The sequence below is a fragment of the Carcharodon carcharias genome, chromosome 2 (genome assembly GCF_017639515.1).
Source record: "Carcharodon carcharias isolate sCarCar2 chromosome 2, sCarCar2.pri, whole genome shotgun sequence".
In the NCBI taxonomy this organism is placed as follows: domain Eukaryota; kingdom Metazoa; phylum Chordata; class Chondrichthyes; order Lamniformes; family Lamnidae; genus Carcharodon; species Carcharodon carcharias.
In genome coordinates this window covers 93,712,134-93,738,495 of record NC_054468.1, presented here as the reverse complement: position 1 = coordinate 93,738,495, position 26,362 = coordinate 93,712,134, and the positions used below count along the sequence as shown (strand labels likewise).

General features: G+C 49.8%; 1 protein-coding gene across 4 annotated transcripts in view; it reads left to right on the top strand.

Moving 5' to 3' along the window:
* LOC121269754 (histone deacetylase complex subunit SAP130-like) overlaps nt 1-26,362 on the top strand; it is a 63,466-nt gene that overhangs the window by 18,505 nt on the left and 18,599 nt on the right. Inside the window, exons 6-15 of one of the 4 annotated variants that reach the window (XM_041174644.1) lie at nt 6,889-7,016; nt 11,523-11,647; nt 13,013-13,157; nt 13,954-14,044; nt 16,784-16,888; nt 18,017-18,158; nt 18,762-18,892; nt 22,032-22,337; nt 24,662-24,836; nt 25,686-25,790. In XM_041174644.1, coding sequence (XP_041030578.1) covers nt 6,889-7,016; nt 11,523-11,647; nt 13,013-13,157; nt 13,954-14,044; nt 16,784-16,888; nt 18,017-18,158; nt 18,762-18,892; nt 22,032-22,337; nt 24,662-24,836; nt 25,686-25,790 — 1,453 coding nt within the window. Of the gene's footprint in view, nt 1-6,888; nt 7,017-11,522; nt 11,648-13,009; nt 13,158-13,953; nt 14,045-16,783; nt 16,889-18,016; nt 18,159-18,761; nt 18,893-22,031; nt 22,338-24,661; nt 24,837-25,685; nt 25,791-26,362 lie in introns of all 4 variants that reach the window. The other 3 variants (XM_041174664.1, XM_041174654.1, XM_041174637.1) reach the window with 3 other exon arrangements.

The window sequence follows — 26,362 nt, the reverse complement described above, 5'->3', positions numbered from 1 at the left end:
TGTGTGGGGCGGGGGGTGTGTGTGTGTGGGGCGGGGGGGGTGTGTGTGTGGGGCGGGGGGGTGTGTGTGTGGGGCGGGGGGGGTGTGTGTGTGGGGCGGGGGGGGGTGTGGCGGGGGGGTGTGTGTGGGGCGGGGGGTTGTGGGTGTGTGTGGGGCGGGGGGGTGTGGCGGGGGCGGGGGGTGTGTGTGGGGGGCGGGGGTGTGTGTGGCGCAGGGCGGGGGCCTGTGTGTGTGGCGGGGGGGGGTGTGTGTGGCGGGGGGGGTGTGCGTGGCTGGGGGTGTGTGTGGGGGGCGTGGGGGTGTGTGTGGGGGGCGTGGGGGTGTGTGTGGGGGGCGTGGGGGTGTGTGTGGGGGGCGGGGGGGGTGTGTGTGGGGGCGGGGGGGGGGTGTGTGTGGGGGGCGGGGGGGGGTGTGTGTGGGGGGACGGGGGTGTGTGTGTGGGGGGGCGGGGGGGGTGTGTGTGGGGGGGCGGGGGGGTGTGTGTGGGGGGCGGGGGGGTGTGTGTGGGGGGCGGGGGGCGGGGGGTGTGTGTGTGTGGCGGGGGGGGTGGGGGGTGGGGGGGGGTGTGTGTGTGGGGCGCGGGGCGGGGGGGGGGGTCTGTGTGTGTGGGGCGCGGGGCGGGGGGGTGTGTGTGTGTGGGGTGCGGGGCAGGGGGGGGTGTGTGTGTGTGGGGCGAGGGGCGTTGGGGTGTGTGTGGCGGGGGGGCGGGGGTGTGTGTGGCGCAGGGCGGGGGTGTGTGTGGCGCGGGGCGGGGGTGTGTGTGTGTAGCGGGGGGGCGTGGGGGTGTGTGTGGCGGGGGCGGGTGTGTGTGTGTGGCGCGGGGCGGGTGTGTGTGTGGCGGGGGGATGTGTGTGTGTGGGGCGCAGGGCGGGGGGATGTGTGGGGCGCGGGGCGTGGGGGTGTGTGTGTGGCGGGGGGGTGTGTGTGTGGCGGGGGGTATGTGTGTGTGTGGCGCGGGGCGGGGAGGTGTGTGTGTGTGGCGCGGGGCGGGGGGGTGTGTGTGTGGCGGGGGGGTGTGTGTGTGGCGGGGGGGTGTGTGTGTGGCGGGGGGGTGTGTGTGTGGCGGGGGGGTGTGTGTGTGGCGGGGGGGTGTGTGTGTGGCGGGGGGGTGTGTGTGTGGCGGGGGGGTGTGTGTGTGGCGGGGGGGTGTGTGTGTGGCGGGGGGGTGTGTGTGTGGCGGGGGGGTGTGTGTGTGGCGGGGGGGTGTGTGTGTGGCGGGGGGGTGTGTGTGTGGCGGGGGGGTGTGTGTGTGGCGGGGGGGTGTGTGTGTGGCGGGGGGGTGTGTGTGTGGCGGGGGGGTGTGTGTGTGGCGGGGGGGTGTGTGTGTGGCGGGGGGGTGTGTGTGTGGCGGGGGGCGGGGTTTTGTGTGTGTGGCGGGGGGCGGGGTTTTGTGTGTGTGGCGGGGGGCGGGGTTTTGTGTGTGTGGCGGGGGGCGGGGTTTTGTGTGTGTGGCGGGGGGCGGGGTTGTGTGTGTGTGGCGGGGGGCGGGGTTGTGTGTGTGTGGCGGGGGGCGGGGTTGTGTGTGTGTGGCGGGGGGCGGGGTTGTGTGTGTGTGGCAGGGGGCGGGGGTGTGTGTGTGTGGCGGGATGCGGGGTTGTATGTGTGTGGCGCGGGGGCGTGGGCGTGGGCGTGTGTGTGGGGCGGGGGGTGTGTGTGTGGCGCGGGGCGGGGAGGTGTGTGTGTGTGGCGCGGGGCGGGGAGGTGTGTGTGTGTGGCGCGGGGCGGGGAGGCGTGTGTGTGTGGCGCGGGGCGGTGTGTGTGTGGCGGGGCGGTGTGTGTGTGGCGGGGGGGTGTGTGTGTGGCGGGGGGGTGTGTGTGTGGCGGGGGGGTGTGTGTGTGGCGGGGGGGTGTGTGTGTGTGGCGGGGGGGTGTGTGTGTGTGGCGGGGTGGTGTGTGTGTGTGGCGGGGGGGTGTGTGTGTGTGGCGGGGGGGTGTGTGTGTGGCGGGGGGGTGTGTGTGTGGCGGGGGGGTGTGTGTGTGGCGGGGGGGTGTGTGTGTGGCGGGGGGGTGTGTGTGTGGCGGGGGGGTGTGTGTGTGGCGGGGGGGTGTGTGTGTGGCGGGGGGGTGTGTGTGTGGCGGGGGGGTGTGTGTGTGGCGGGGGGGTGTGTGTGTGGCGGGAGGGTGTGTGTGTGGCGGGGGGGTGTGTGTGTGGCGGGGGGGTGTGTGTGTGGCGGGGGGGGTGTGTGTGTGTGGGGGGGCGGGGGTGTGTGTGTGTGTGGGGCGGGGGGTGTGTGTGGGGCGCGGGGCGGGTTTGGGTGTGTGTGGCGCGGGACGGGGGTGTGTGTGTGTGGCGCAGGGGGGTGTGTGTGTGTGGCGCAGGGGGGTGTGTGTGTGTGTGGCGCAGGGGGGTGTGTGTGTGTGGCGCAGGGGGGTGTGTGTGTGTGGCGCAGGGGGGTGTGTGTGTGTGGCGCAGGGGGGTGTGTGTGTGTGGCGCAGGGGGGTGTGTGTGTGTGTGGCGCAGGGGAGTGTGTGTGTGTGGCGCGGTGGGGTGTGTGTGTGTGTGGCGCGGTGGGGTGTGTGTGTGTGGCGCGGTGGGGTGTGTGTGTGTGTGGCGCGGTGGGGTGTGTGTGTGTGTGGCGCGGGGGGGTGTGTGTGTGTGGCGGGGGCGGGGCTGTGTGTGTGGCGGGGCGGGGGTGTGTGTGTGTGGCGGGGGACAGGGGTGTGTGTGTGTGGCGGGGGGCAGGGGTGTGTGTGTGTGGCACGGGGCGGGGGGGTGTGTGTGTGTGTGGCGCAGGGCGGGGGTGTGTGTGTGTGTGTGGCGCAGGGCGGGGGTGTGTGTGTGTGTGTGGCGCGGGGGGGTGTGTGTGTGTGTGTGTGGCGCGGGGGGGTTGTGTGTGTGTGTGGCGCGGGGGGTTGTGTGTGTGTGTGGCGCGGGGGTGTGTGTGTGGCGGGGGCGGGAGGTGTGTGTGTGTGTGGCGCGGGGGGGTGTGTGTGTGTGGCGCGGGGGGGTTGTGTGTGCGTGTGGCGCGGGGGGGTTGTGTGTGCGTGTGGCGCGGGGGGTTGTGTGTGCGTGTGGCGCGGGGGGGTGTGTGTGGCGGGGGCGGGAGGTGTGTGTGTGTGGGGCGCGGGGCGGGGGTGTATGTGTGTGTGTGGCGCGAGCGTGTGTGTGTGTGGCGGGGGCAGGGGTGTGTGGCGGGGGCGGGGGTGTGTGTGTGGCGGGGGCGGGGGTGTGTGTGTGGCGGGGGCGGGGGTGTGTGTGTGGCGCGGGGCGGGGGTGTGTGTGTGTGGCGCGGGGCGGGGGTGTGTGTGTGTGGCGCGGGGCGGGGGTGTGTGTGTGTGGCGCGGGGCGGGGGTGTGTGTGTGTGGGGCGGGGCGGGGGTGTGTGTGTGTGGGGCGGGGCGGGGGTGTGTGTGTGTGGGGCGGGGCGGGGGTGTGTGTGTGTGGGGCGGGGCGGGGGTGTGTGTGTGTGGGGCGGGGCGGGGGTGTGTGTGTGTGGGGCGGGGCGGGGGTGTGTGTGTGTGGGGCGGGGCGGGGGTGTGTGTGTGTGGGGCGGGGCGGGGGTGTGTGTGTGTGGGGCGGGGCGGGGGTGTGTGTGTGTGGGGCGGGGCGGGGGTGTGTGTGTGTGGGGCGGGGCGGGGGTGTGTGTGTGTGGGGCGGGGCGGGGGTGTGTGTGTGTGGGGCGGGGCGGGGGTGTGTGTGTGTGGGGCGGGGCGGGGGTGTGTGTGTGTGGGGCGGGGCGGGGGTGTGTGTGTGTGGGGCGGGGCGGGGGTGTGTGTGTGTGGGGCGGGGCGGGGGTGTGTGTGTGTGGGGCGGGGCGGGGGTGTGTGTGTGTGGGGCGGGGCGGGGGTGTGTGTGTGTGGGGCGGGGCGGGGGTGTGTGTGTGTGGGGCGGGGCGGGGGTGTGTGTGTGTGGGGCGGGGCGGGGGGGTGTGTGTGTGGGGCGGGGCGGGGGGTGTGTGTGTGGGGCGGGGCGGGGGGGTGTGTGTGTGGGGCGGGGCGGGGGGGGTGTGTGTGTGGGGCGGGGCGGGGGGGGTGTGTGTGTGGGGCGGGGCGGGGGGGGGTGTGTGTGTGGGGCGGGGCGGGGGGGTGTGGTGTGTGGGGCGGGGCGGGGGGGTGTGTGTGTGTGGGGCGGGGCGGGGGGGGTGTGTGTGTGGGGCGGGGCGGGGGGGTGTGTGTGTGTGGGGCGGGGCGGGGGGGTGTGTGTGTGTGGGGCGGGCGGGGGGGTGTGTGTGTGTGGGGCGGGGCGGGGGGGTGTGTGTGTGTGGGGCGGGGCGGGGGGGGTGTGTGTGTGTGGGGCGGGGCGGGGGGGTGTGTGTGTGGGGGGCGGGGCGGGGGGGTGTGTGTGTGGGGGGCGGGGCGGGGGGGTGTGTGTGTGGGGGGCGGGGCGGGGGGGGTGTGTGTGTGGGGGGGGGGGGGGTGGGGGGGGGGGGGTGTGTGTGGGGGGGCGGGGCGGGGGGGTGTGTGTGTGGGGGGGCGGGGCGGGGGGGGTGTGTGTGTGGGGGGGGCGGGGGGGTGTGTGTGTGGGGGGCGGGGCGGGGGGGTGTGTGTGTGGGGGGCGGGGCGGGGGGGTGTGTGTGTGGGGGGCGGGGCGGGGGGGTGTGTGTGTGTGGGGGGCGGGGCGGGGGGGGTGTGTGTGTGTGGGGGGCGGGGCGGGGGGGTGTGTGTGTGTGGGGGGCGGGGCGGGGGGGGGTGTGTGTGTGGGGGGCGGGGCGGGGGGGGTGTGTGTGTGGGGGGCGGGGCGGGGGGGTGTGTGTGTGTGGGGGGCGGGGCGGGGGGGGTGTGTGTGTGGGGGGCGGGGCGGGGGGGTGTGTGTGTGTGGGGGGCGGGGCGGGGGGGTGTGTGTGTGTGGGGGGCGGGGCGGGGGGGTGTGTGTGTGTGGGGGGCGGGGCGGGGGGGTGTGTGTGTGTGGGGGGCGGGGCGGGGGGGTGTGTGTGTGTGGGGGGCGGGGCGGGGGGGTGTGTGTGTGTGGGGGGCGGGGCGGGGGGGTGTGTGTGTGTGGGGGGCGGGGCGGGGGGGTGTGTGTGTGTGGGGGGCGGGGCGGGGGGGTGTGTGTGTGTGGGGGGCGGGGCGGGGGGGTGTGTGTGTGTGGGGGGCGGGGCGGGGGGGGTGTGTGTGTGTGGGGGGCGGGGCGGGGGGGTGTGTGTGTGTGGGGGGCGGGGCGGGGGGGTGTGTGTGTGTGGGGGGCGGGGCGGGGGGGTGTGTGTGTGTGGGGGGCGGGGCGGGGGGGTGTGTGTGTGTGGGGGGCGGGGCGGGGGGGTGTGTGTGTGTGGGGGGCGGGGCGGGGGGGTGTGTGTGTGTGGGGGGCGGGGCGGGGGGGTGTGTGTGTGTGGGGGGCGGGGCGGGGGGGTGTGTGTGTGTGGGGGGCGGGGCGGGGGGGTGTGTGTGTGTGGGGGGCGGGGCGGGGGGGTGTGTGTGTGTGGGGGGCGGGGCGGGGGGGTGTGTGTGTGTGGGGGGCGGGGCGGGGGGGTGTGTGTGTGTGGGGGGCGGGGCGGGGGGGTGTGTGTGTGTGGGTGGCGGGGCGGGGGGGTGTGTGTGTGGGGGGCGGGGCGGGGGGGGTGTGTGTGTGGGGGGCGGGGCGGGGGGGGTGTGTGTGTGGGGGGCGGGGCGGGGGGGTGTGTGTGTGGGGGGCGGGGCGGGGGGGTGTGTGTGTGGGGGGCGGGGCGGGGGGGTGTGTGTGTGGGGGGCGGGGCGGGAGGGTGTGTGTGTGTGTGGGGGGCGGGGCGGGGGTGTGTGTGTGTGTGGGGGGCGGGGCGGGGGTGTGTGTGTGTGTGGGGGGCGGGGCGGGGTTGTGTGTGTGTGTGGGGGGCGGGGCGGGGTTGTGTGTGTGTGTGGGGGGCGGGGCGGGGTTGTGTGTGTGTGTGGGGGGCGGGGCGGGGGTGTGTGTGTGTGTGTGGGGCGCGGGGCGGGGTAGTTGTGTGTGTGTGTGTGGGGCGCGGGGCGGGGGGGTGTGTGTGTGGGGCAGGGGGGTGTGTGTGTGTGGCATGGGGCGGGGGGGTGTGTGTGTGTGTGTGGCGCGGGGCGGGGGAGTGTGTGTGTGTGTGTGCCGCGGGGCGGGGGGTGTGTGCGAGCGCGCGGGGCGGGATAGGGCTGCGCGTGGTTGTGGGGGGCTCTGTGTGTGGTTGGTGTAGGGGGGTCTGTGTGTGGGCGTGGGTGTGTGTGGGGCAGGGAATTGTGTGCGTGTGGCAGAGTAGGTGTAGGTGCGTGACAATGTGGAGGGGAGGTGTGCTTACTTTGCAAATTTATTTTTCTTCTCTGAAATATCCTTAACAAAAGTTGAACTGGTGCAACATCCAATGTACAGCCAGGTGTACTGCAATGATTAATGCACAATCCTCCTGCATTTTCTCTCTCATCGGTTGTGGACATTTTTATAAATTGTATAGATGAGGTAACTTGCTATCTTTCTACAAACTAAAACTGCAAACCCATCTACATGTTTACATGTAGAAGCTGTTCTCGACAGATCTCTGGAGTAGACTCTTTGTAAAGTCGTTAAAAGGTTAATCAAGCTCTTCAGCTTGACTGTCTTGGTAGCTTTGTCCTTCGGGTCTGGAGTCTGTGGGTTGAGGATCCACCATGTTGACACTTCAGTGAAGTGTTGAGGAGCGTTCTGCATGTCAGATGTGTCATCATTAAATGAGAGGTTAAACTGAGGCTCCATCTTCCCTTACTGGGAGCCAGGTAAACTGAAAAACTGTAAATGGACAGTAAAATCCCATTCTATTACTCAGAGAAGCACGTATATCTCCTGGTGCCTTAACCAACCCTTTCCCTCAACTGATGCACTCTAGATTAGCTAGTCATTCATTTTATATGTTTGCATGACTATTCTGTGTCAAATAACTGCAGTTAATGCACTTCAAAGAATTAATTGCAGGTCAGGCCCTTTGGATGCTTCTGAGAGGCTGATGAGGTGCAGCTTATTGAAATGAAATGTTATCCTTCATAGGTGCAGCAGTCGCAGCAGCAATATCAAGTTCCAAAGTAACTACAGTCCTACGTCCTGCTCCAGCACCACTACCAACAGCTGGGAATCCTCAGACTGCTGTGCAGCACTCTCTGCACCTACCTATACAGGTAACCATTTTACTCTAAATAATGAGCTCCTTTTAAATGAAAATCTTTATCATGATGGAGCTACAGTGATATTGAGAGCTGTTGGAATGAGTCTCATCTTAATGTTAAACTTTTAAAGACAAAAGGCTCTTCCTATGACTGTTGAATGTTAAGTCTGGGATGAGGTGCGATTCTTTACAACACTTATATCAACAAGACTGAAGCCGCCATGGTGAGCTGCCAGCAGAACACCTGCACCTGCACTCACTTAACCTCCCTGGTTGACCATTTCTGAGCTGCGTTTTCTGAATGTGCCTGGTTGATGGTAAAGAATGTTTTTTTATTCACCACCTGTTTACGTGTCTGCTGAAGAGCAGTGGGAAACCAGGGGATTGGGAGGCCTACAAAGACCAACAGAGGACAACTAAAAAAGAAAGGAGGGAGAAAATTAAGTATGAGGGTAAACTAGCCAGTAATATAAAAGAAGATAGCAAGAGTTTTTTTTTTTAGATATATAAAGGGTAAGAGAGGGAAAAGTGGACATTGGGCCGCTGGAAAATGATGCTGGAGAAGTAGTAGTGGGGAACAAAGAAATGGCGGAGGAACTGAATAGGTACTTTGCGTCAGTCTTCATAGTGGAAGAAATGAGTAACATCCCCAAAATTCAAGAGAGTCGGGGGGGCAGAGGTGAATATGGTGGCCATTACCAAGGAGAAGGTGCTAGGAAAACTGAAAGGTCTGAAGGTGGATAAATCACCTGGACCAGATGGATTACACCCCGGAGTTCTGAAGGAGATAACTGAAGAGATAGTGGAGGCGTTAGTGGTGATCTTTCAGGAATCACTGGAGTCAGGGAGGTCCCAGAGGACTGGAAAATCGCTAATGTAACCCCCCTGTTTAAGAAGGGAGTGAGGCAAAAGACGGGAAACTACAGGCTGATTAGCCTGACCTTGGTCATTGGTAAGATTTTAGAGTCCATTATTAAGGATGAGATTTCAGAATACTTGGAAGTGCATGGTAAAATAGGGCAAAGTCAGCATGGTTTCATCAAGGGGAGGTCATGCCTGACAAATCTGTTTGAATTCTTTGAGGAGTAACGAGTAGGTTAGACAAAGGAGAGCCAATGGATGTTATCTACTTGGACTTCCAGAAGGCCTTTGACAAGGTGCCGCACAGGAGGCTGCTCAGTAAGATAAGACCCCATGGTGTTTGAGGCAAGGTATTAGCATGGATAGAAGATTGGCTGTCTGGCAGGAGGCAGAGAGTGGGGATAAGGGGGTCCTTCTCAGGATGGTGGCTGGTGACTAGTGGAGTTCCGCAGGGGTTGGGTGTTGGAACCACAACTTTTCACGTTATACATTAGTGATCTAGATGAAGGAACTGAGGGCATCCTGGCTAAGTTTGCAGATGATACAAAGGTAGATGGAGGGACAGGTAGTATTGAGGAGGCGGGGAGGCTGCAGAAGGATTTGGACAGGTTAGGAGAATGGGCAAAGAAGTGGCAGATGGAATACAACGTGGGGAAGTGTGAGGTCATGCACTTTGGTAGGAAGAATAGAGGCATAGACTATTTTCTAAATGGGGAGAGAATTCAGAAATCTGGAGTGCGGAGGGACTTGGGAGAGGAGACCTAGTCCAGGATTCTCTTAAGGTTAACTTGCAGGTTGAGTCGGTAGTTAGGAAGGCAAATGCAATGTTGGCATTTATTTCGAGAGGACTAGAATATAAAAGCAGGGATGTGCTGCTGAGGCTTTATAAGGCTCTGGTCAGACCACATTTAGAATATTGTGAGCAATTTTGGGCCCTGTATCTCAGGAAGGATGTGCAGACCCTGGAGAGGGTCCAGAGGAGGTTCACGAGAACAATCCCAGGAATGAAAGGCTTAACATATGAGGAACGTTTGAGGACTCTGGGTCTATACTTGATGGAGTTTAGAAGGATGAGGGGGGATCTGATTGAAACTTACAGAATACTGAAAAGCCTGGATAGAGTGGACGTGGGGAAGATGTTTCCATTAGTAGGAGAGACTAGGACCCGAGGGCGTAGCCTCAGAGTAAAGGGAAGACCATTTAGAACAGAGATGAGGAGAAACTTCTTTAGCCATAGAGTGGTGAATCTATGGAATTCATTGCCACAGAAGGCTGTGGCGGCCAGGTCATTGATTGTATTTAAGACTGAAATAGATAGGTTCTTGATTGGTAAGGGGATCAAAGGTTACGGGGAGAATGGGGTTGAGAAACTTATCAGCCATGATTGAATGGCGGAGCAGACTCGATGGGTCGAATGGCCTAATTTCTGCTCCTATGTCTTATGGTCATCACACCCACTGCCTGTAATCCTTCTCTGCACCTGCATCAGCTCCAAGGTAGATTTCTGCAGTGCTCTGCTTCATTGGCTTCCCAACTGTACACAACCTTCAACACATCCACACATATGATTTCCTGCACCAAGTTCTACATGACTCCTAACACTGTCCACCCCAAGCTTCGCTGGCTTCCTGTGGCCTGGTGGATTGCGTTGGAAAAACCTTAATTTTTGTTTTAAAGCCCCCATCCCACCCCATCTTGCTCCATCTTATCTCTTCACTCCTTTCCTATCTCTGGGTTCCCGTTTTCAACCAATCCGCCAAACTGTCCTAAGATGACTCCTCGTCCTCGTTTGCTGGAATCCTCGTTAGGATTAGGATGTGATTGACAGCAGGGGGAGCAGTGAAGACATCATCTGCTTGGTTGCATTGTGTAGCTTGGACAGCAGCTATTAAGGAATTTGTTGCCCAAATGGCTCCTGTCTCAAACTGAAGGAAGACTTGTGTGCAGTAGAGTTATGATCTGGTATGCATTCCCTGAAAGATTGGCGGAAGTAAGTTCAATAGTAATTTAACAAAAGGGAACATACGAACATATGAATTAGGAGCCGGAGTAGGCCTCATGGCCCCTTAAGCCTGCTCTGCAATTTAATAAGATTATGGCTGATGTGATTGTTATCTCAACCCCACATTCCTGCCTACCCCCAAAAATCTTTCACCTCCTTGTTAATCAAGAACCTATTTTGCTCTGCCTTAAAAATTTTCAAAGACTCTGCTTCCACCGTCTTTTGAGGAAGGGAGTCCCAAAGACTCATGATACTCGGGAAAAATTTCTTCTCATCTCTGTCTTAAATGCGTAACCCCTTATTTTTAAACAGCGAAAATAAACAGTTCTAGATTCTCCCTACAAGAGGAAACATCCTCTCCCCCTCCACCCTGTCAAGACCCTTCCGGATCTTAAAGGTTTCTTTCAATCAAGTCTCCTCTTACTCTTCTAAACTCCAGTGGATATAAGCCTAACCTGTCCAACCTTTCCTCATTAGACAACCCGCTCATTCCTGGTATTAGTCTAGGAAACCTTCTCTGAACTGCTAATGCAATTACATCCTTCCTTAAATGAGATCAGTACTGTACACAATTCTCAAGATGTGGTCTTACCAGTGTCCTGTACAACTGAAGCATAACCTCTGTACTTTTGTAATCAATTCACCTCACAATAAATAATAACATTCTTTTAGCTTTCCTAATTACTTGCTGTACCTGCATACTGGCCTTTTGTAATTCATGCAGTAGGACACCTGGATCCCTCTGAATCTCAGAGCTCTGCGATCTGTCACCATTTAGATAATATGCTTGTTTTTTATTCTTCCTGCCAAAATGAACGATTTCATATTTTCTCACATTATACTCCATTTGCCAGATCTTTTCCCACTCACTTAATCTGTGCCCCTTTTTATCCTCATGTTCCCACCACAATTTACTTTCCTACCTATCTATATGTCATCACCAAATTTAGCAACCATTCCTTCAGTCCCTTCATCCAAGTCATTTATATATATATATTGTAAAAAGTTGAGGCCCCAGCACTGATCACAGTGGCATACTGCTTGTCACATGCTGCCAACCAGAAAAAGACCCATTTGTGCCAATTCTCTGCTTCCTGTTAGCTAGCCAATCTTCTATCCAAGCCAATACCATGAGCTTTTATTTTGCACAATATTTGATGTAGCACTTTATCAAATGCATTCTGGAAATCTAAGTACAGTACATCCACCGGTTCCCCTTTATCCACAGCATATGTTCCTTCTTCAAAGAACTCCAATAAATTGGGTAAATATGATTTCCCTTTCACAAAACCATGTTGATTCTGTCTGATTGCCTTGAATTTTTCTAAGTGCCCTACTATAAGATCTTTAATAATAGCTTCTAATATTTTCCCGAAGACAAATGTTAAGCTAATTGGCCTATAGTTTCCTAAGAATTGGATATATATCTGCAAAGGGAAAAAAATCAGGGCTTTGGGGAAAGCAGAGGAGTGGGACTAAGTGGATAGCTGTATCAAAGAGCCACTATACAAACAACAGGTTGAATGGTCTCTTATGCTATATAAGTCTATGAATGGTTAACCTCCAACTTATTACCAGCTTGTACAGTTTGACATGTTGTGGCATTGCCTCAGCACTTAAGTGTGTTAAGTTTGAATCTGGCTTTTTATTTCACAGTCTCGCCCTCCTTCAACCACCTCTACAGCAATCCCTCCAGCAGTGGTAGCCACAGTATCTGCAACACGAGCACAGTCTCCTGTCATTACAACAGCAGCAGCTCATGGGACAGAAGTAGCACACAGGTAATTTAAGGAGAAAAAACGCAGAGAAAGGATTTCATATGTAATAACTCTGCATGGCAAAGAAAACTTAGGTTTATTTTATGCTGTTTACATATTCAGTGTGTTTGTGCGTCACGGCCAATGAACTGCCTTTGTACTGTGCAGTAATTGGTATGTTACAGTGCTTATATTAGAATACTAGATTTCAGCTTGCTTGAAATGCGGTATCTTGCTTCCAGAAGACTGCGACTGTTGTTGCTGGAGTCTGTCCAAAGTTTTGACAGCCCAAAAAGAGAAATAAGTCTGGGAACACCGATAGGGTTCTCAGAAGCATTCCTTCTCTGGCTGCTGTAACTTGGTTTGAGCAGTCATGAACAGCTCTGCACTTCAAAGGTGAAAATGTGGAGTTTTTGGAAACTGACCTGTAACCAGATCTGTATATTTATAATGCTGAATATTGTAATGAGATTCTGAAAAATGCACGGGCTCAAACATCGTGTTGGAATAAAGCCTCAAATTTTGGCATTCTCTATGGGTTTGCTGGGGAAGTGTTCCTGCAATCTGTAAAACTGTACAACTCTGTCCTGCCTTCAGTGATTCTGAATGGGTAGATGTGGAGAACATAGACTACTGCTGTCCTGACCTGAGGATTTAACTGCCGTATCAGTAACAGACATATATCATTGGGCATTGTATTTAATATATCAGGTAACTTTTCCTGCAATGTTGGTTACTATGCAGAACAAAATTACAGCTATATAAACCTCTGGTTTGACTCCACTTAAAGTACTGCGTTCAATTCTGGCTGTTGCACCTCAGGAAGGATATGTTGACCTTGAGGGGCTGCAGCATAGATTTACCAGAATGGTACTGGGCTAAATGAATTAAATTATGAAGACCCGTTTCTGTAGCATAGACAAGACTTGCATTCCCTTGAATGTAGAAGATGAAGGGATGACCTCATTGAGGTGTTTGAATTGATTAAAGGATTTGTTGGGGTCGATGCAAACTATTTCCTCTGCTGGGCAAGTCTTGAACAAGACGGCATAATCTTAAAATTAGAGCCAGGTTATTCAGGGGTGATGTCAAGAAGCACTTCTTCACAAAGTGTAGTGAAGATCTGGACTCTCCTCCAAAACAGCTGTCAATTGAAAATGTCAAAACTAAGATCGATAGATTTTTATTAGGTAAGGGCATTAGGGAATACAGAACCAAGGCTTAGATACAGGTCATCTGTGATCTAATTGAATGGTCGAACAGGCTTGAGAGGCTGAATGATGATCTCCTGTTCCTATGTTCCAAAAACATCGTTATTTGTCAGTAAATATTCAGATGATGATCCCTTGTCTGATTTGTCATTTTCGTCCCTCCCATCCTCTGCAGTAGACCAGCACTGACCATCCAACCTCACCCATCCGCTGCTACAATTAGCATCCAGCGCACTCAGCAACCCAGGGATACAACAGCTCGAATCACATTACCTTCCCACCCTGCAGTGGCTGCCCAGAAACCACAGCTCCACATAACACAGGTAAAGAGTTCCACCTCCCTCCCCTCCTACATGGCTTTACTGCACAAGCGGCTACCAGGGATAATCCCTATTCCCTCCACCTGCATCTTCACCCCTACCTTTTCTCCTTGAAGCCCTTTCACTTTGATCCAAGTTAGATGTATCCCAGAAATGGAATGTTTTCGTAACATGGGCAATTACTACTTTAGAGTAATTTCATGTGTAGGTTAACCAGAAGTTTGAGGATTGGCTAACTTTTAATGTCTTGTCCTTGACTCATTAAGTCACTTGAGTACCTTCAAACCAAGATTTTGCTTGTTAGCAAGTGAGTTGATTATAAATGTTTTAAATTTTAAATATGTAAAAATTGGAAGACTTAATGCATTTAAGGCATAAATCTTTTGAGAGCTGTGTGCATTTAGTTTGGAGTGTACGTCTAGTTCAGTGTGCATAAGCTGATAACCACTTTCTTGAAGCAATTCTTCAATGCCTTTCCAAATGGAAACATTTGTAGGGCTGTGGTGAAAGAGCAAGAAGTAGAACGACTTGGATGGATCTTTCAAAGAACTGGCACAGGTAGGATGGACTGAATGGCCCCCTTCTGTGCTATACGTATCTATGAATGCTGAGTTTGGTTCTCACAAATACAGGGGTTGAGCTGGCTTGGAATTCTTGTTTCGTAACTTGTTATATTTCGTGTTTATCTCAAGATGGCTCCCTTCCTGTTGTTAGTCAGCCAGTGGAAATATAACAGATTGAAACCAGAGCTTGTAATGTTGTCAACTCCAATACCAACAAGGCAGTTCTCTTTCAACAGAAAACAATGTTCAGTACCGGGACACCAGTTGCTGCTGCTACTGTGGCACCCATACTCTCCACAAATTCAATCCCCTCTACCACAGGTCAGGGTGAGTACCTGGTGTCTGAAAAATGCTCATATCGTATGTGTGCTCTAGAGATTTCATTTTAGATTGACCAATGGCAGTTGACTGTTCTTTAGAATGTAAGTAGCCCAGATAAGATGTGACGGAGAGTGGAACCTACTCAAGCTCAGTGACAGTCACATTGTGTGCCTTTTTTTAAAGATCATGTACTGAGACATTTTAAGATAGTCACTAACTTTCAAATCAAATTCAAGATTCAAATTTTCTAATCTAATCTGCTTGTAAATGGATCGAGAACCAGAGGGCACAGTTTAAGTGTTTTGCAAAAGAAGCAAATGCGAGGTGAGAAAAATCTTTTTCACACAGTGAGTAGTTAGGGTTTGAAATGCACTGCCTGGAAGTGTGGTGGAGGCAGGTTCAATTGACGCATTCAAGGAGGGCATTGGATGAATGAAATTGAAACAATGTGCAGGGTTACAGGGAAAAGGCAGGAGATTGGCACTAAGTTAAAATGTTCAGAGAGCCAGTGCAGACACAATGGGCCAAATGGCCTCCTTCCACACTGTAACAATTCTGTGATTCTCTAATCTTCACAGGCCCAAAGCATCTCTAGGCACATTTTAAAAGGTAGCTTTCTTCGGTGATTTGCGTAAACAATAGAAGTACAGCTACCTGCTAATACCTCCTTCATACCTCCTATATAGAATAAAGTTTCCTTGGCCTCAATTCTACTGAAGTTCTCGACCAGGTTTCCACCCTGCCGCAGTACTGAAGCAGTTCCTATCGAAATCACAAATGACATCCTATGTGCCTGTGACAAAGGCAAATTATCCCTCCTCGTCCTTCTTGATCTGTCAGCTTTTGACACTTTAGACCGCACCATCATCGTCCAATGCCTTTCTACTGTTGTCCACCTGGGTAGGATTGCACTTGCCTGGCTCTTTTCTCATCTATCTAATTGTAGCCAGAGAACCATTCACAATGGTTTCTCTTCCTGCTCCTGCACCATTACCTTTGGTATCTCCCAAGGATGTTTCATTGGTTCCCCTCCTATTTCTGATCTACTTTTCTCTTGGCGACATCATCTGAAAAGTAAGGACCAGTTTCCAATTGTTTGCTTACCTACAGTGGCTCTCATTTGAACAACACCTTGATTTTAAAATTCTCATCCTTCTTTTCAAGTCCCTCCATAGTCTTGCTCTTCCCTATCTCTCTCAATTCCTCCAACCCACATCTCTTAAGGTATCTGCACTCATCTAATTCTAGCCTCTTGAGCGTCTCCAGTTTTATGGCTGTGCCTTCAGCTGCCTGGGCCTTAAACTCTGAAATTCCTTCCCTATGCCTCTCTTCCCTCTAAGATGCTCCTTAAAAACCTACTTCTTTAGCCACGCTTTGTAATCTGCCCTAATATCTTTTTATCTGACACAGTGTCAAATTTTGCTTTATAACGCTGCTGTGAAGCCCCTTGAGATTAAAGTTGCTATATCCGTGCAGATTGTTATTATGGAGATAGATGACTCCTGACACTGCTTCACAATAACTATACAAAGATAACTTGTGACCCACAGGAAAAGAATCCCATGTGTCAGTTAATGGTACTGATCACATTTTATCAAGTCATGAAGTGGCAAAGAAGCACTGAAAAACAAAGCATCATTTTGGAAAAATAGACATGTAACTTTCTCATTGGACAAATTGACTGGCATCTGGAATGTGACTGGGGCTGATCAGAGGCTGGCTAGTGGGGATGTAGATTATTGGGGCTTCAGTCCGATCCCAGTATAATAGTAATTGCTTCAAGGTTTTACAGATTACTTACAGTGGTATGAGTGTTAACGCCAAGGATTTGAGCAGTTTCTGATTTCAGTCAGTTCATTTTGGGTAAAGGAGCAAATTGAGGTTAGCGTGGCCAATTGCCAATGTTAACATCCAGGCACAGCCACATAAGGGTTGAAACTTTGACCTTGAAGCTGAATATTAAACTGCCACACAAGTCAGGTGGCTGTGATCTTTACTTACACTCCTTGCGTATACGAAACCACTTGGTAGTTTATAGAGCAGCTTTTGGTGGTGAAACTACTGTTTTAATTTTTAGGATGTTCTTCTTGCCTTTGTGACACACCGCGATTAGAACGCTGGTAAGCCTCAAGACAGTAGCTAGAGAATCCCATTGAAGATTAATTCTACGTAGTGATTGACTTATTCATATTGAGCATTGATTCATATTGAGCATTGTCTGTTTTGATTTTATTTTCAGTGCTTGCATTCTGTGCTTTTTGCTGTATATCAATGCTGGATAACTTTTTTTAAAAAGTAGCTGGATATAGTTGTGAAAGGAGAGTGCCAACACTGATCCTTCTCTGATCTTAGGACAGCCTTTTGTGAAACACAGTTAAATGGTTAGAACAATACTTAGCTGATTTTCAGTAATGCCTTTTGCTTTAAGTTAACTTTGCAATGCGTAAAATATTTGAGTTTGCAACAGGTACAGCAAAGTCCGTGAAATGTTATAATAAGGAAACCATGAATGCAAGAAATTCAGAACCTAATCTGTTAGCGTTTTTTTTAAAGCTGACTTTTGTAATAGAATTTTTCTGTTAAATAATAAGACTAGAAAGTTTGGAAAAGATACAATCTTGTGTTTGTGCCTCTCAAACATGATCTATTGCTGAGAGTTTATCTTATTTGGGAATAGATGTCATTGGTTGTCTGCCAGCTTTCTTGATATTTTCTTGATTCACAATCCCTCCTGTTCCTTTGCAGGTGCAGTTTCCCATGCTCAAGTGACGAGCAGTACAATCGTTAATATGACGATGGCTTCTCACACACCACATGCTCCTGTAGTCACCACTTCTACTATTCCCGTCGGTGAGTGAAAGCAAATGGCACAACTTCCAGATTGCAACAGAAAGTGCTACACTGAAGCAAACCCTGACCTCCAGTTGCAAGGAATCGGGTTCAACTCAAGCCTGAGTTTGCGTTAAGACATTGCAATTGTTCACATGCAAACTTCGTTCCCATTCAGGATGCTGGGTACTTTGTATTGGCAGAGCTCTGCCTTCAGGGAGAGGTGGAATAATGTTCTGAATGAGACACTCAAAATTCTTCTCTTACCATTTAGTGGAAATTGTATTAATGACTCCATAGAATAGTCTGATTGGATCGTTGGGTTTGTGATCCTACAACGGGACAAAGTACAATTGTAGGAAAAAATTAACTACTTCACCTATCAGTAATGAGGTTTGGAAACATAAAAAATTTATGGCACAGAAAGATGCCATTCCACCCATTGTGTCTCTGCCGACTGAAAAAGAGCCATCAAGACTATTCTCACCTTCCAGTCCTTTGTCCATAGCCCTGTAAGTTACAGCACATCAAGTGCATATCCAAGTACTTTTTAAATACAATGGGGGTTTCTGCCTCTACCACCCTTTCAGGCAGTGAGTTCCAGATCTCCACCACCCTCTCGGTGAAATAATTTCTCAACTCTCCTCTAATCCTTCTGTAATTTACTTCAAATCTATGCCTCCTGATGGTTGACCTCCCTGCAAAGGGAAAATTGCCCACCCTATACACACTAACTAGGCTGTATAATTTTATACACCTCGATTAGATCTCTCTCCAGCCGCCTTTGTTCCAAGGAAAACAATCCCAGCCTACCCAATCTTTCCTCATGGCTAAAATTCTCCATTCCTGGCAACATCCTCATAAATCTCCTCCACATCGCTCCACTGCGATCGCATGGCTTCCTGTATTATGATGGCCAGAACTGTACACAGCATGTTGCACCGAAAGTCCCTTTTGAGATGCTTTGAGCAGGAACCCATTGCTATTTGTTAGTCTAGATCAAGGGTTGGGTTTTCTAGGCAGCATGTGGAAGTTCTCTTGCTCATCTGCTGTAACTTGGGAAGAGTTGCGAAACCTTGGAAAACTAGCACAAGTGGAAGGGAATGCAATCTCTACCATTAATGTACGCTATCCTGTGTTGTGTTGCAGCAAAAGTTGTTCCTCAACCAATAACCCACACTTCCCCACGGATCCAGCCTGACTATACAACAGAAAGGGGGAACTTGATCTCCATACCTGGTCATAGGGCCTCACCTAACCCTGTTACCATGGAAACACGAACTGAGAACAGGTAAGCTGCCAGATAGAATGATGTTCTTCAGTGTTTGAATGGATAGGTTAGAATCGCGAGCAAAAATTTTGTGGATGAATGTTCAGCATACTCATTGCATTCAAATATATCAAGATTTTCCTCTTGCTTTCTCCTTTTCTCCCTGCTGCCACCCCTCTGGGGGTGCTGACCCATAATCGTGCACAGCTGCATATATGCCGGGTGACACTTAACTCAAGTGACCCTTCAATGTAGTGCGAAAGGGGAAAAAGCACCATGGCCTCCATCCGATTACCATCCAGTGACCCTGTTGGAAAATGTGGTTGTGTGGCGATGAGGATAGGATTGAATTAAACTGTAATGCACACCCCCTGCACCTCCACCGCCCCCTACCCCCAACCCCCCACCACCCCAAACACCAGACAACAGAACAACTTCTCAGCTGACATGTGGGGTAGGCGACAAATATAATTTAAAGCAGGTGGAGGTATTGAAACCTAAATAAACATGTAGAAATTCTTTCAAAAGTTTAATGGTCTAGTCCCAGTTTGAATTGTGAAACCTGCTTGGAATTGCTACTAATTAAGATTAATTCACTTCTCATTCCTTTTCCCCTGCATCCAGGCAAGTACCTGTGCAGTTCCAGTATTATCTGCCAGCTTACCCACCATCAGCTGCCATCCCTGGCTACCCAACACTGGCACACACCTTTACCCCAATAACTAGCACTGTGTCCACTATACGGCAATACCCAGGTATGGATATACTATATTCATTCATTGGTGCTTTTACAGCAGTGGCCAGGATAAGAATACGTGAGGAACAAAGAGCTGTCAGAGGAGTTGAGAAGCCAGATGTTGAGAATTTAAATAAAAACAAAATGCTGGAAATACTCAGCAAATCATGCATCAACTGTGGAGAGAGAAAGAGTTACCGTTTCAAGTCAATGACCACTTCTGATGAAAGATAATTGACCCTTAATGTTAACTCTGTTTCTTTCTGCACCATTGATGCCTGATCTGCTCAGTATTTCCAGCATTTTCTGATTATATTTCAGGTTTCCAGCATTTGCAGTATTTTGCTTTGGTGTTGTTGAAAGTTAAATGGCTTGGCTGTTAGCTGGATAAACTCTGAGAAATTGCGAGGGTGCACCATTAGATTTTAACTCAATTTTTTCAGTAGTTTCCTTAGCGACGTGAATTCCCCTCGTAAATGGGCATGCTTGGATGGTACTGTATTGAGCTCATAAAGACAAATAAATCCACTACAGAGATAGCAACAGTTTACTAGATTGTAAACTTTACATATCTTTCAATTTAGAAGCAAGTTTTTTTTGAAAATCTGCATGGTGACTGATTATCTGACCTAGTTTCTTGCAGTAATATATCACCATGGAAAGGTGTTTTATAATTACACAATAATTAGTGTTCATGTGTAATTTTAATTGCACAATAATTAGCTTGTGCATCTAACAATTGTTATGAAGGTTGTTATGAAGCCTGTGATCCTTGCATTATTCCCATGAAGCGAATGAAACCTTCCAACTCTCTCCAATGTAATGAAACAATCTTGTAGTTTTCTTTTTCCTAATTATGTGGGAAAATTGCTTGATGTCTTTCACAGTCTTGTAGCAAAGTACAACATGTGATTCAGTATGGGTTCAGAGTTGCAGCCTAGTTAAGACTGCTGTTATATTTTAATTTGGAGGTTCCAGTTAGTGACAAGTTGTACAGTCCTTCATGGACAATATTGCACCCTCATAGTTAATGGAAATTCTGTGATCTAAAATTTGCTGTATCTCTTCTAAAGGCGTTTTCACTGTGAGCTGGACTATATACACAAGGATGTTCTTGCATCTATATCCAAGGAAAGGACTTCAACACAATAGAATTTATTAAGTTTTAAGTATATTGTGTATATTTAAATCAGCACTTTTTTTAAAATTGCATGTTAAATACATTTTTCAGTTTATTTGAAATCTCCCACCCTGCTGCCCAGTTGAAGTTTATTCTTATTTAACAAATGTGAAAAGAAATGACAAAAGCGTTGCTGTTAAACAATCCAAATCCCCAAAGTATTGGCTATTGGCTGTTCCTGATGGATAGCTCCACGGGTGCTGCCAACTCTTCAGTACCTTGTGCGAATGGCTGTTCATCTTGTCAGGCAAGTCATCCCTGGATTTTGTTCTCACTTGACAGGCAAATATGCCCGTTATCCAGCTGGGGTGACTGGGGAGTAGTCAGGAGAGGGTACTTGGGCTTTTCAATTTATTCCCATCCATTTCCCCCACCCTGCAATCCTTCCCCACGTCTCACACACACACACACCCACCCCCATCCCCATCTCCTCCTGGAGCTCCAAGGACCCTGAAGGGCAATCACTGCTCTCATGACTAATCCCCTACTGATGTTAAAACTGAGACTACCTATTTTCTTGATTTGTACTACACTAGGCTGTGCCATTATTCAAAGTCATCAGAATACTTTAGAGTAAGACAATTTTATGTGGGTTTTGTATGTTTTAAATATCTGTTTTCGATTGTGTCAGCCTGAAAATTTTAGGTGAACTAAGTTTGGCATTTGCTAAATTTTATCTGAAGACTTTGTAAATCAATTAATGTCATCAAAATAATTATTTGAACAACTGTTCGGAATCAATCTAAATATAGCTGTTGAAGGAAACCTAGGAAAGATGTGGCAGTTAGCCCTCTATTTACCCAGGCAAGTGTTATGTTCTTGCACATTTAAGTTTTTGAAACCGGGCCAAACACACTAATTTTAAGGATTGGGAGTTGCTAATTCTGCTTTCTTTTCCTTTTCTGTAAATGTGAACTTGATGAACCGGAATTAATACAGTGAAAATCCCTTTAACCAAACCATCAGCTCTCTAAAAGTGCCAAACTTTTTGTATTAGGACTGAGATGGATTGCTTACAGGATGTAATGTGTAACTTCATCAATTGCGAAGTTTAATAGGAAGATCAGAATGATCATAGCCTTTGAGCTAAAACTCTGGTATCCCAGAATTTGTTTTCAATTGCAATCCAACCGTCATTCCATATTTTCTTGGGCGCATTGACAAAAAAGACAGTTTGTTCACCTTTTTAGAACCATCACTCATCTTATGGCCTTGACTGGACCCATGGCTTCATTTGGTCATTAGCCCCTGGTACCAGTCACAATCAGCGTGGCTAACTGCTCCTAAAGGTAAATGTAGCAGAGGAGCAGACAGCATGTCAAACTAGTTGATTTTAAAATGACGACTTCTTATAAACTCTCAAGCTGCCATTTGCTTTCACACTTTAATGAGATTTATGCACTCTATCTGACCCTGTTTACTTGTGTTTATTCCCTTCATTTGGTTTTATAAATCGTGCTCCATTTGGCAGGTGAGATGAAGATAAAAGGAGGGTTCCGTTGTGCTATGTTTATAAACCCAGTGGCGAGTCTTCGGTTGTCCACAATTGACACGGGGGACTGGTGGGGAGCGTGGGGATGCAGACAGCAGTGAGGGTTTATTTGCATGTTGTGTAATGAAATCATAACTTGTAAAGAAAGTGTCTTATGATTATTACTGCTTTTGTGCACAAAGGAAATCTTTGTTTGTGTCCATGTTAACAACTAAGTGCAAAGACTGGGCTACTTGTTTTATGATTTTTACATAACCAGCTAATATATGCTTGTAAAGAATTGATTTGCAGAACTATGGAGAAAAATCTTGGGTGTGGGAATGAACTGGGGAGTTCTTTCAAAGAGCCAACACAGGCACAACAGGCTGAATGGCTTCCATCTGTGCTGTAACATTCTATGATCCTATAACTTCTCTTTGTAAAAACATGAGCTTCTGAATAAGTAAGTTGTTTCTTTTTAACACTAATGTCCAATCTCTGTCTCAGTTTCAGCACAAGCACCGAGCTCTGTATCTGCAGCAGCGATCGCAGCTCAAGCAGGTGTGGGTGTGGCCTCCACTGTCCATTTGAACCCTATGCAACTGATGACTGTGGACACCACGCATGCACGTCACATTCAGGGGCTCCAGCCTGCATCGATCAGTGCCCAGGGGCTACAGCCTACTTCAATTGGCCCCCAAGGCATTCAGCCAGCTCCACTTGGGGCACAGGGGATTCAGTCAACATCTATTGGCACCCAAGCTATGCAACCTGCAACACTCGGCCCTCAACAGACTACAGAGAACAAACCAGGTAAAGAGGAAGCTGCATTTTGAGTAATTTATGGGCTCGGCTACATCACTGTACAGAAAAGGGAAGCAATTACTAAAAAAGGCATCCTCAATGTCTGAAAAGGTGAAGCAATTGTGACCGAATTCTTGACATTTGAATTAATTGCACCGTATTTTGCTCTGTATTAATTTTTTAACAGAAGCCCAGGAACAGAGACTTGCATGTTTATATACACAAATTGTTGAACAAGTTGAAAAGGCTGCTTAAAAATGCATCTGGGATACTTTTTATAAATCGAGACATGGAGTATAAAAACAAGGAAGTTATGGTGAACCTTTATAAATCTCTGGAGTACTGTGTTCATTTTTGGGCACCACACTTTAGAAAGCATGTCAAAGCCTTAAAAAGGGTATAGAGAAGATTTACTAGAATGGTACCAGGGATGAGGGGCTTCAGTTTTGTGGATCTGGGATAGTTCTGCTTGGAGCAGAGAAGGTTAAGGGGAGATTTACTTGACGGGTTCAAAATTATGAAGCATTTTAATAAAGTTTGCATGGAAAATTGTTTCTACTGGCAGGAGGGTTAGTAACCAGAGGGGACAGATTTAAGATAATTGACAAGACAATGGGTGCAGGAGATTGGAATTTTTTAATGTAATGAGTTATGATTTGGAAGGGTCTGCCTGAAAGGGCAGCGGAAGCACACACTGTAGATGTGAAGGGAATCGGGATGTTCAAGTGGTCAGAGTTGGAGTAAGGTTGTGGGGCTGGAGGAGGTTACGTAAACAAGGAGTTGCAAGACCATGGAGGGATTTGAAAACAAGAATGAGAATTTTTAAATCGTAGTATCGACTGTAAGCCAGGAAGCACAGGATACTGGGTGAACGGGGCTTGATGCACCTTTGCATGTGGGCAGCAGAATTTTGGATGAGCACAAATTTGAGGTGTCAATATGGAAGGCCAGCCAGGAGAGTGTTTAGAATAGTTGAGGTAACAAAACCGTGGTTGAGGGATATCAACAGCAGATGAGCTGAGGCAGTGGTGGAGGCAAATAATGTTACCAATAGGTTGTCTTCCTGATAGAGGAGTATGGAGTTGGAAGCTCAGCTCGGGCTCAGATAGGACACTGAGGTCTAGAACAACCTGGTTCAGCCTGAGACAATGGTGAAGGGGAGGATGGAATCCGTGGCGAGGGAACAGTAGATGTAACTCTTTCGAGTACAAACCCGTTTCCATCTGTTTCAGATGAAGTTACATTGTTTCATAGTTTGCCATTGTGAGATTTGAACTCTTGATCTTGGCATTACAAACCCAGTACCCTAACCACTTGGCTATTTAGGCCAAGGTCTTGAACTCTTGAATCTTAGGGTTACAAATGCAGTAACTCTTTCGAGTACAAACACGTTTCCATCTGTTTCAGATGAAGTTACATTGTTTCATAGTTTGCCATGGTGAGATTTGAACTCTTGATCTTGGGGTTACAAACCCAGTACCATAACCACTTGGCTATTTGTAGCGTGGTTAGAAAACAATGGGACCTTAATCGTCTTGTTTTAATTTAAGTAAATTTTGGCTCGTCCAAGCCTGGATGTCGGTCCAAGCAGTCTGACATAGGCATAGGAGAGGTTGATGGTGGTGATGAGCTAAAGCTGGGCATCGTTAATATGTTGTCAGGTTCCCCCCACTAGTGTCCTGGGAAGTATTTATCTTTCAACCGACATCACTGAAGTAGTTTATCTTGTCATTATCACATTGTGGGATTTTACTGTGCATGTATTGGCTGCCACGTTTCCCAAATTACAACAGTGATTACAATTCAAAAAGGACGTCATTGGCTGTAACGTGCTTTGGGAATTGTTCAAACACTTATATTTTTAAATCGCTTTTCATAATGTTACTGAGGGGGAAACAGATAGTTGGATAGAGGATGCTTTGTACTCTCCAAGTGGTTCCTGATCATATTCATTAGTTACGCTGTGCCTGGTTCCAAATATCACCGGGGACATGGTACTCCAGATCAGTTTACGAAATAGTGTGAGCTGGAGACAGTGAGTGGTCGTCTTAATTACACAAAAAGCAAACTAGATAATAGTAGATCTTTAATAATTGCTGGCTGGGACAATGGGTGTAGAACAGCTTCAGGCCTCAATTGATGAGAAACCCTGGGGCTTCACCATTGCAGTTTGCCCCCTGACTTACCCCACTGAGTTCCACCTTTGGAACTTGCTTGATGCCAGTTGCTTTTTCCTTTTTAGTTAAATTGTCAAATCTACTCTAGCACTGTATATTGGATTCACAAGTCCATCAGGAACGTCATGTCATTGCTTTACCTGTGCCTTTTCTCAGCAGTGGTGTTAACAGATGGGGCCACCATTGTAGCCAATCCCATTAGCACATTTAGTGCAACGCCTGCTGTCACCACTGTGATCCAGACCCACACTCAGAGCAACAGTACGACTGCTCCAGCACAGGGATCTTCGCCACGACCCAGCATCCTACGCAAGAAGCCAGCCTCAGATGGGTAAGAACGGTTAACTGCTGATTGGCTGACTGCACCTGGTCAGTTTGACTGGGACAAAGATAATAGAGGGGAGTTCTGACTTTAATTTAGACTGTAGGAAAATTCTTTCGGTTGCTTAGGGACGTGTAGCGAAATCTGACTAATGTGCATTGAGGAAAATCTTTCAATGATCATCAATGAGTTTTAGGGAATGGTGGGGGGAAAACTGTGGAGGAAAAGAAAATCTGATAAATCACCCAAGTGTAGAAACATGTTGAGAATACCAGAAGGAATATTAAGCTTGCTGGCTGCAATATAGCAACTGAGCTGACGTTCCCAGCGCTGGAAATACTGTTTGGTCTCAGATAATCCCATCCATATGCTGTCTATTGCTCAAACATCTGAAAACACTTCGTGTGCAGAGGACTTCTGTAGCCACAACCAATAAATATAAATTTTCCTAGCCAAAACAAACTTAACTAAGTGCCATTGTTAGAGTTTTATGATGTAATTGTTTTAAAAAGATTTTTAGCTGACTTGTTAGGCAGATCAGTTGTCCTGTAGCAATGCCAACGAATTTTGGTTTAGTGCATGTACACTTGATCTGAGTATGTTGGAGTATGATTCAGTTCATGTTCTTATACACCTGATCTGGTTGCTTGGAGCTTGATGTTCTACAGAAGACCTCTGACCTTCAACAATGTTTGTGCAGCTGGACTTCAGCTGAAATGCCCCTAAATTGTGATTGCACTTCTAATCCCTGGGTTAATACCTGGGCCCCTAATGTACATTTTATTCCCTGAAATAAATGGGCTGTAATTTTGTTCAATAAGGTATTTTAACTTTTTATTGTGTCTTTTTTTTTTGCAGTATGGCTGTCCGGAAAAGCCTCATTCCTCCACAGCCAACAGAGGCTACAAGCCCTCGCTTAGATGGCACAATGCGGAATGCATCAGGATCCCCACGACCAGTTGGGTAAGAACATTAATTGTTTTGTGTGCCTTTTTCTCAAGCTCTGTTTTTGTGTACGATTGACAGAAATGAAACAAATTTAGAAACAGAAAATGCTGTATATGGTCAGCAAGCCTGGCAGAATCTGACCCTTCACTGACCTGAAACATTAACTCTGTTTCTCTTTCCAGAGATGCTGCCAGACCTGCTGAGTATGTTCAGCGTCTTCTGTTTTTATTTCAGATTTTCAACATCTTCAGTACTTTGTTCTTGTCTTTGTACGAGATCAGTATAATCTGCTCTGAAGTCCAGGTCAACCCTGCTTCGTAACAGATCACTTGGATCGGGGGAGGTGGTGGCATAGTATTGTCACTGAACTGGTAATCCAGAGACCTAGGGTAATGCTCTGCCCTGGGTTCAAATCCTACCATGGCAGATGGTGAAATTTGAATTCAATAAAAATCTGGAATTAAAAGTCTGATGATGACCATGAAACTATTGTCGATTGTTGTAAAAGCCCATCTGGTCACTAGTGCCTTTTAGGGAAGGAAATCTGCCCTCCTTGCCTGGTCAACCCATAGCAATGTGGTTGACTC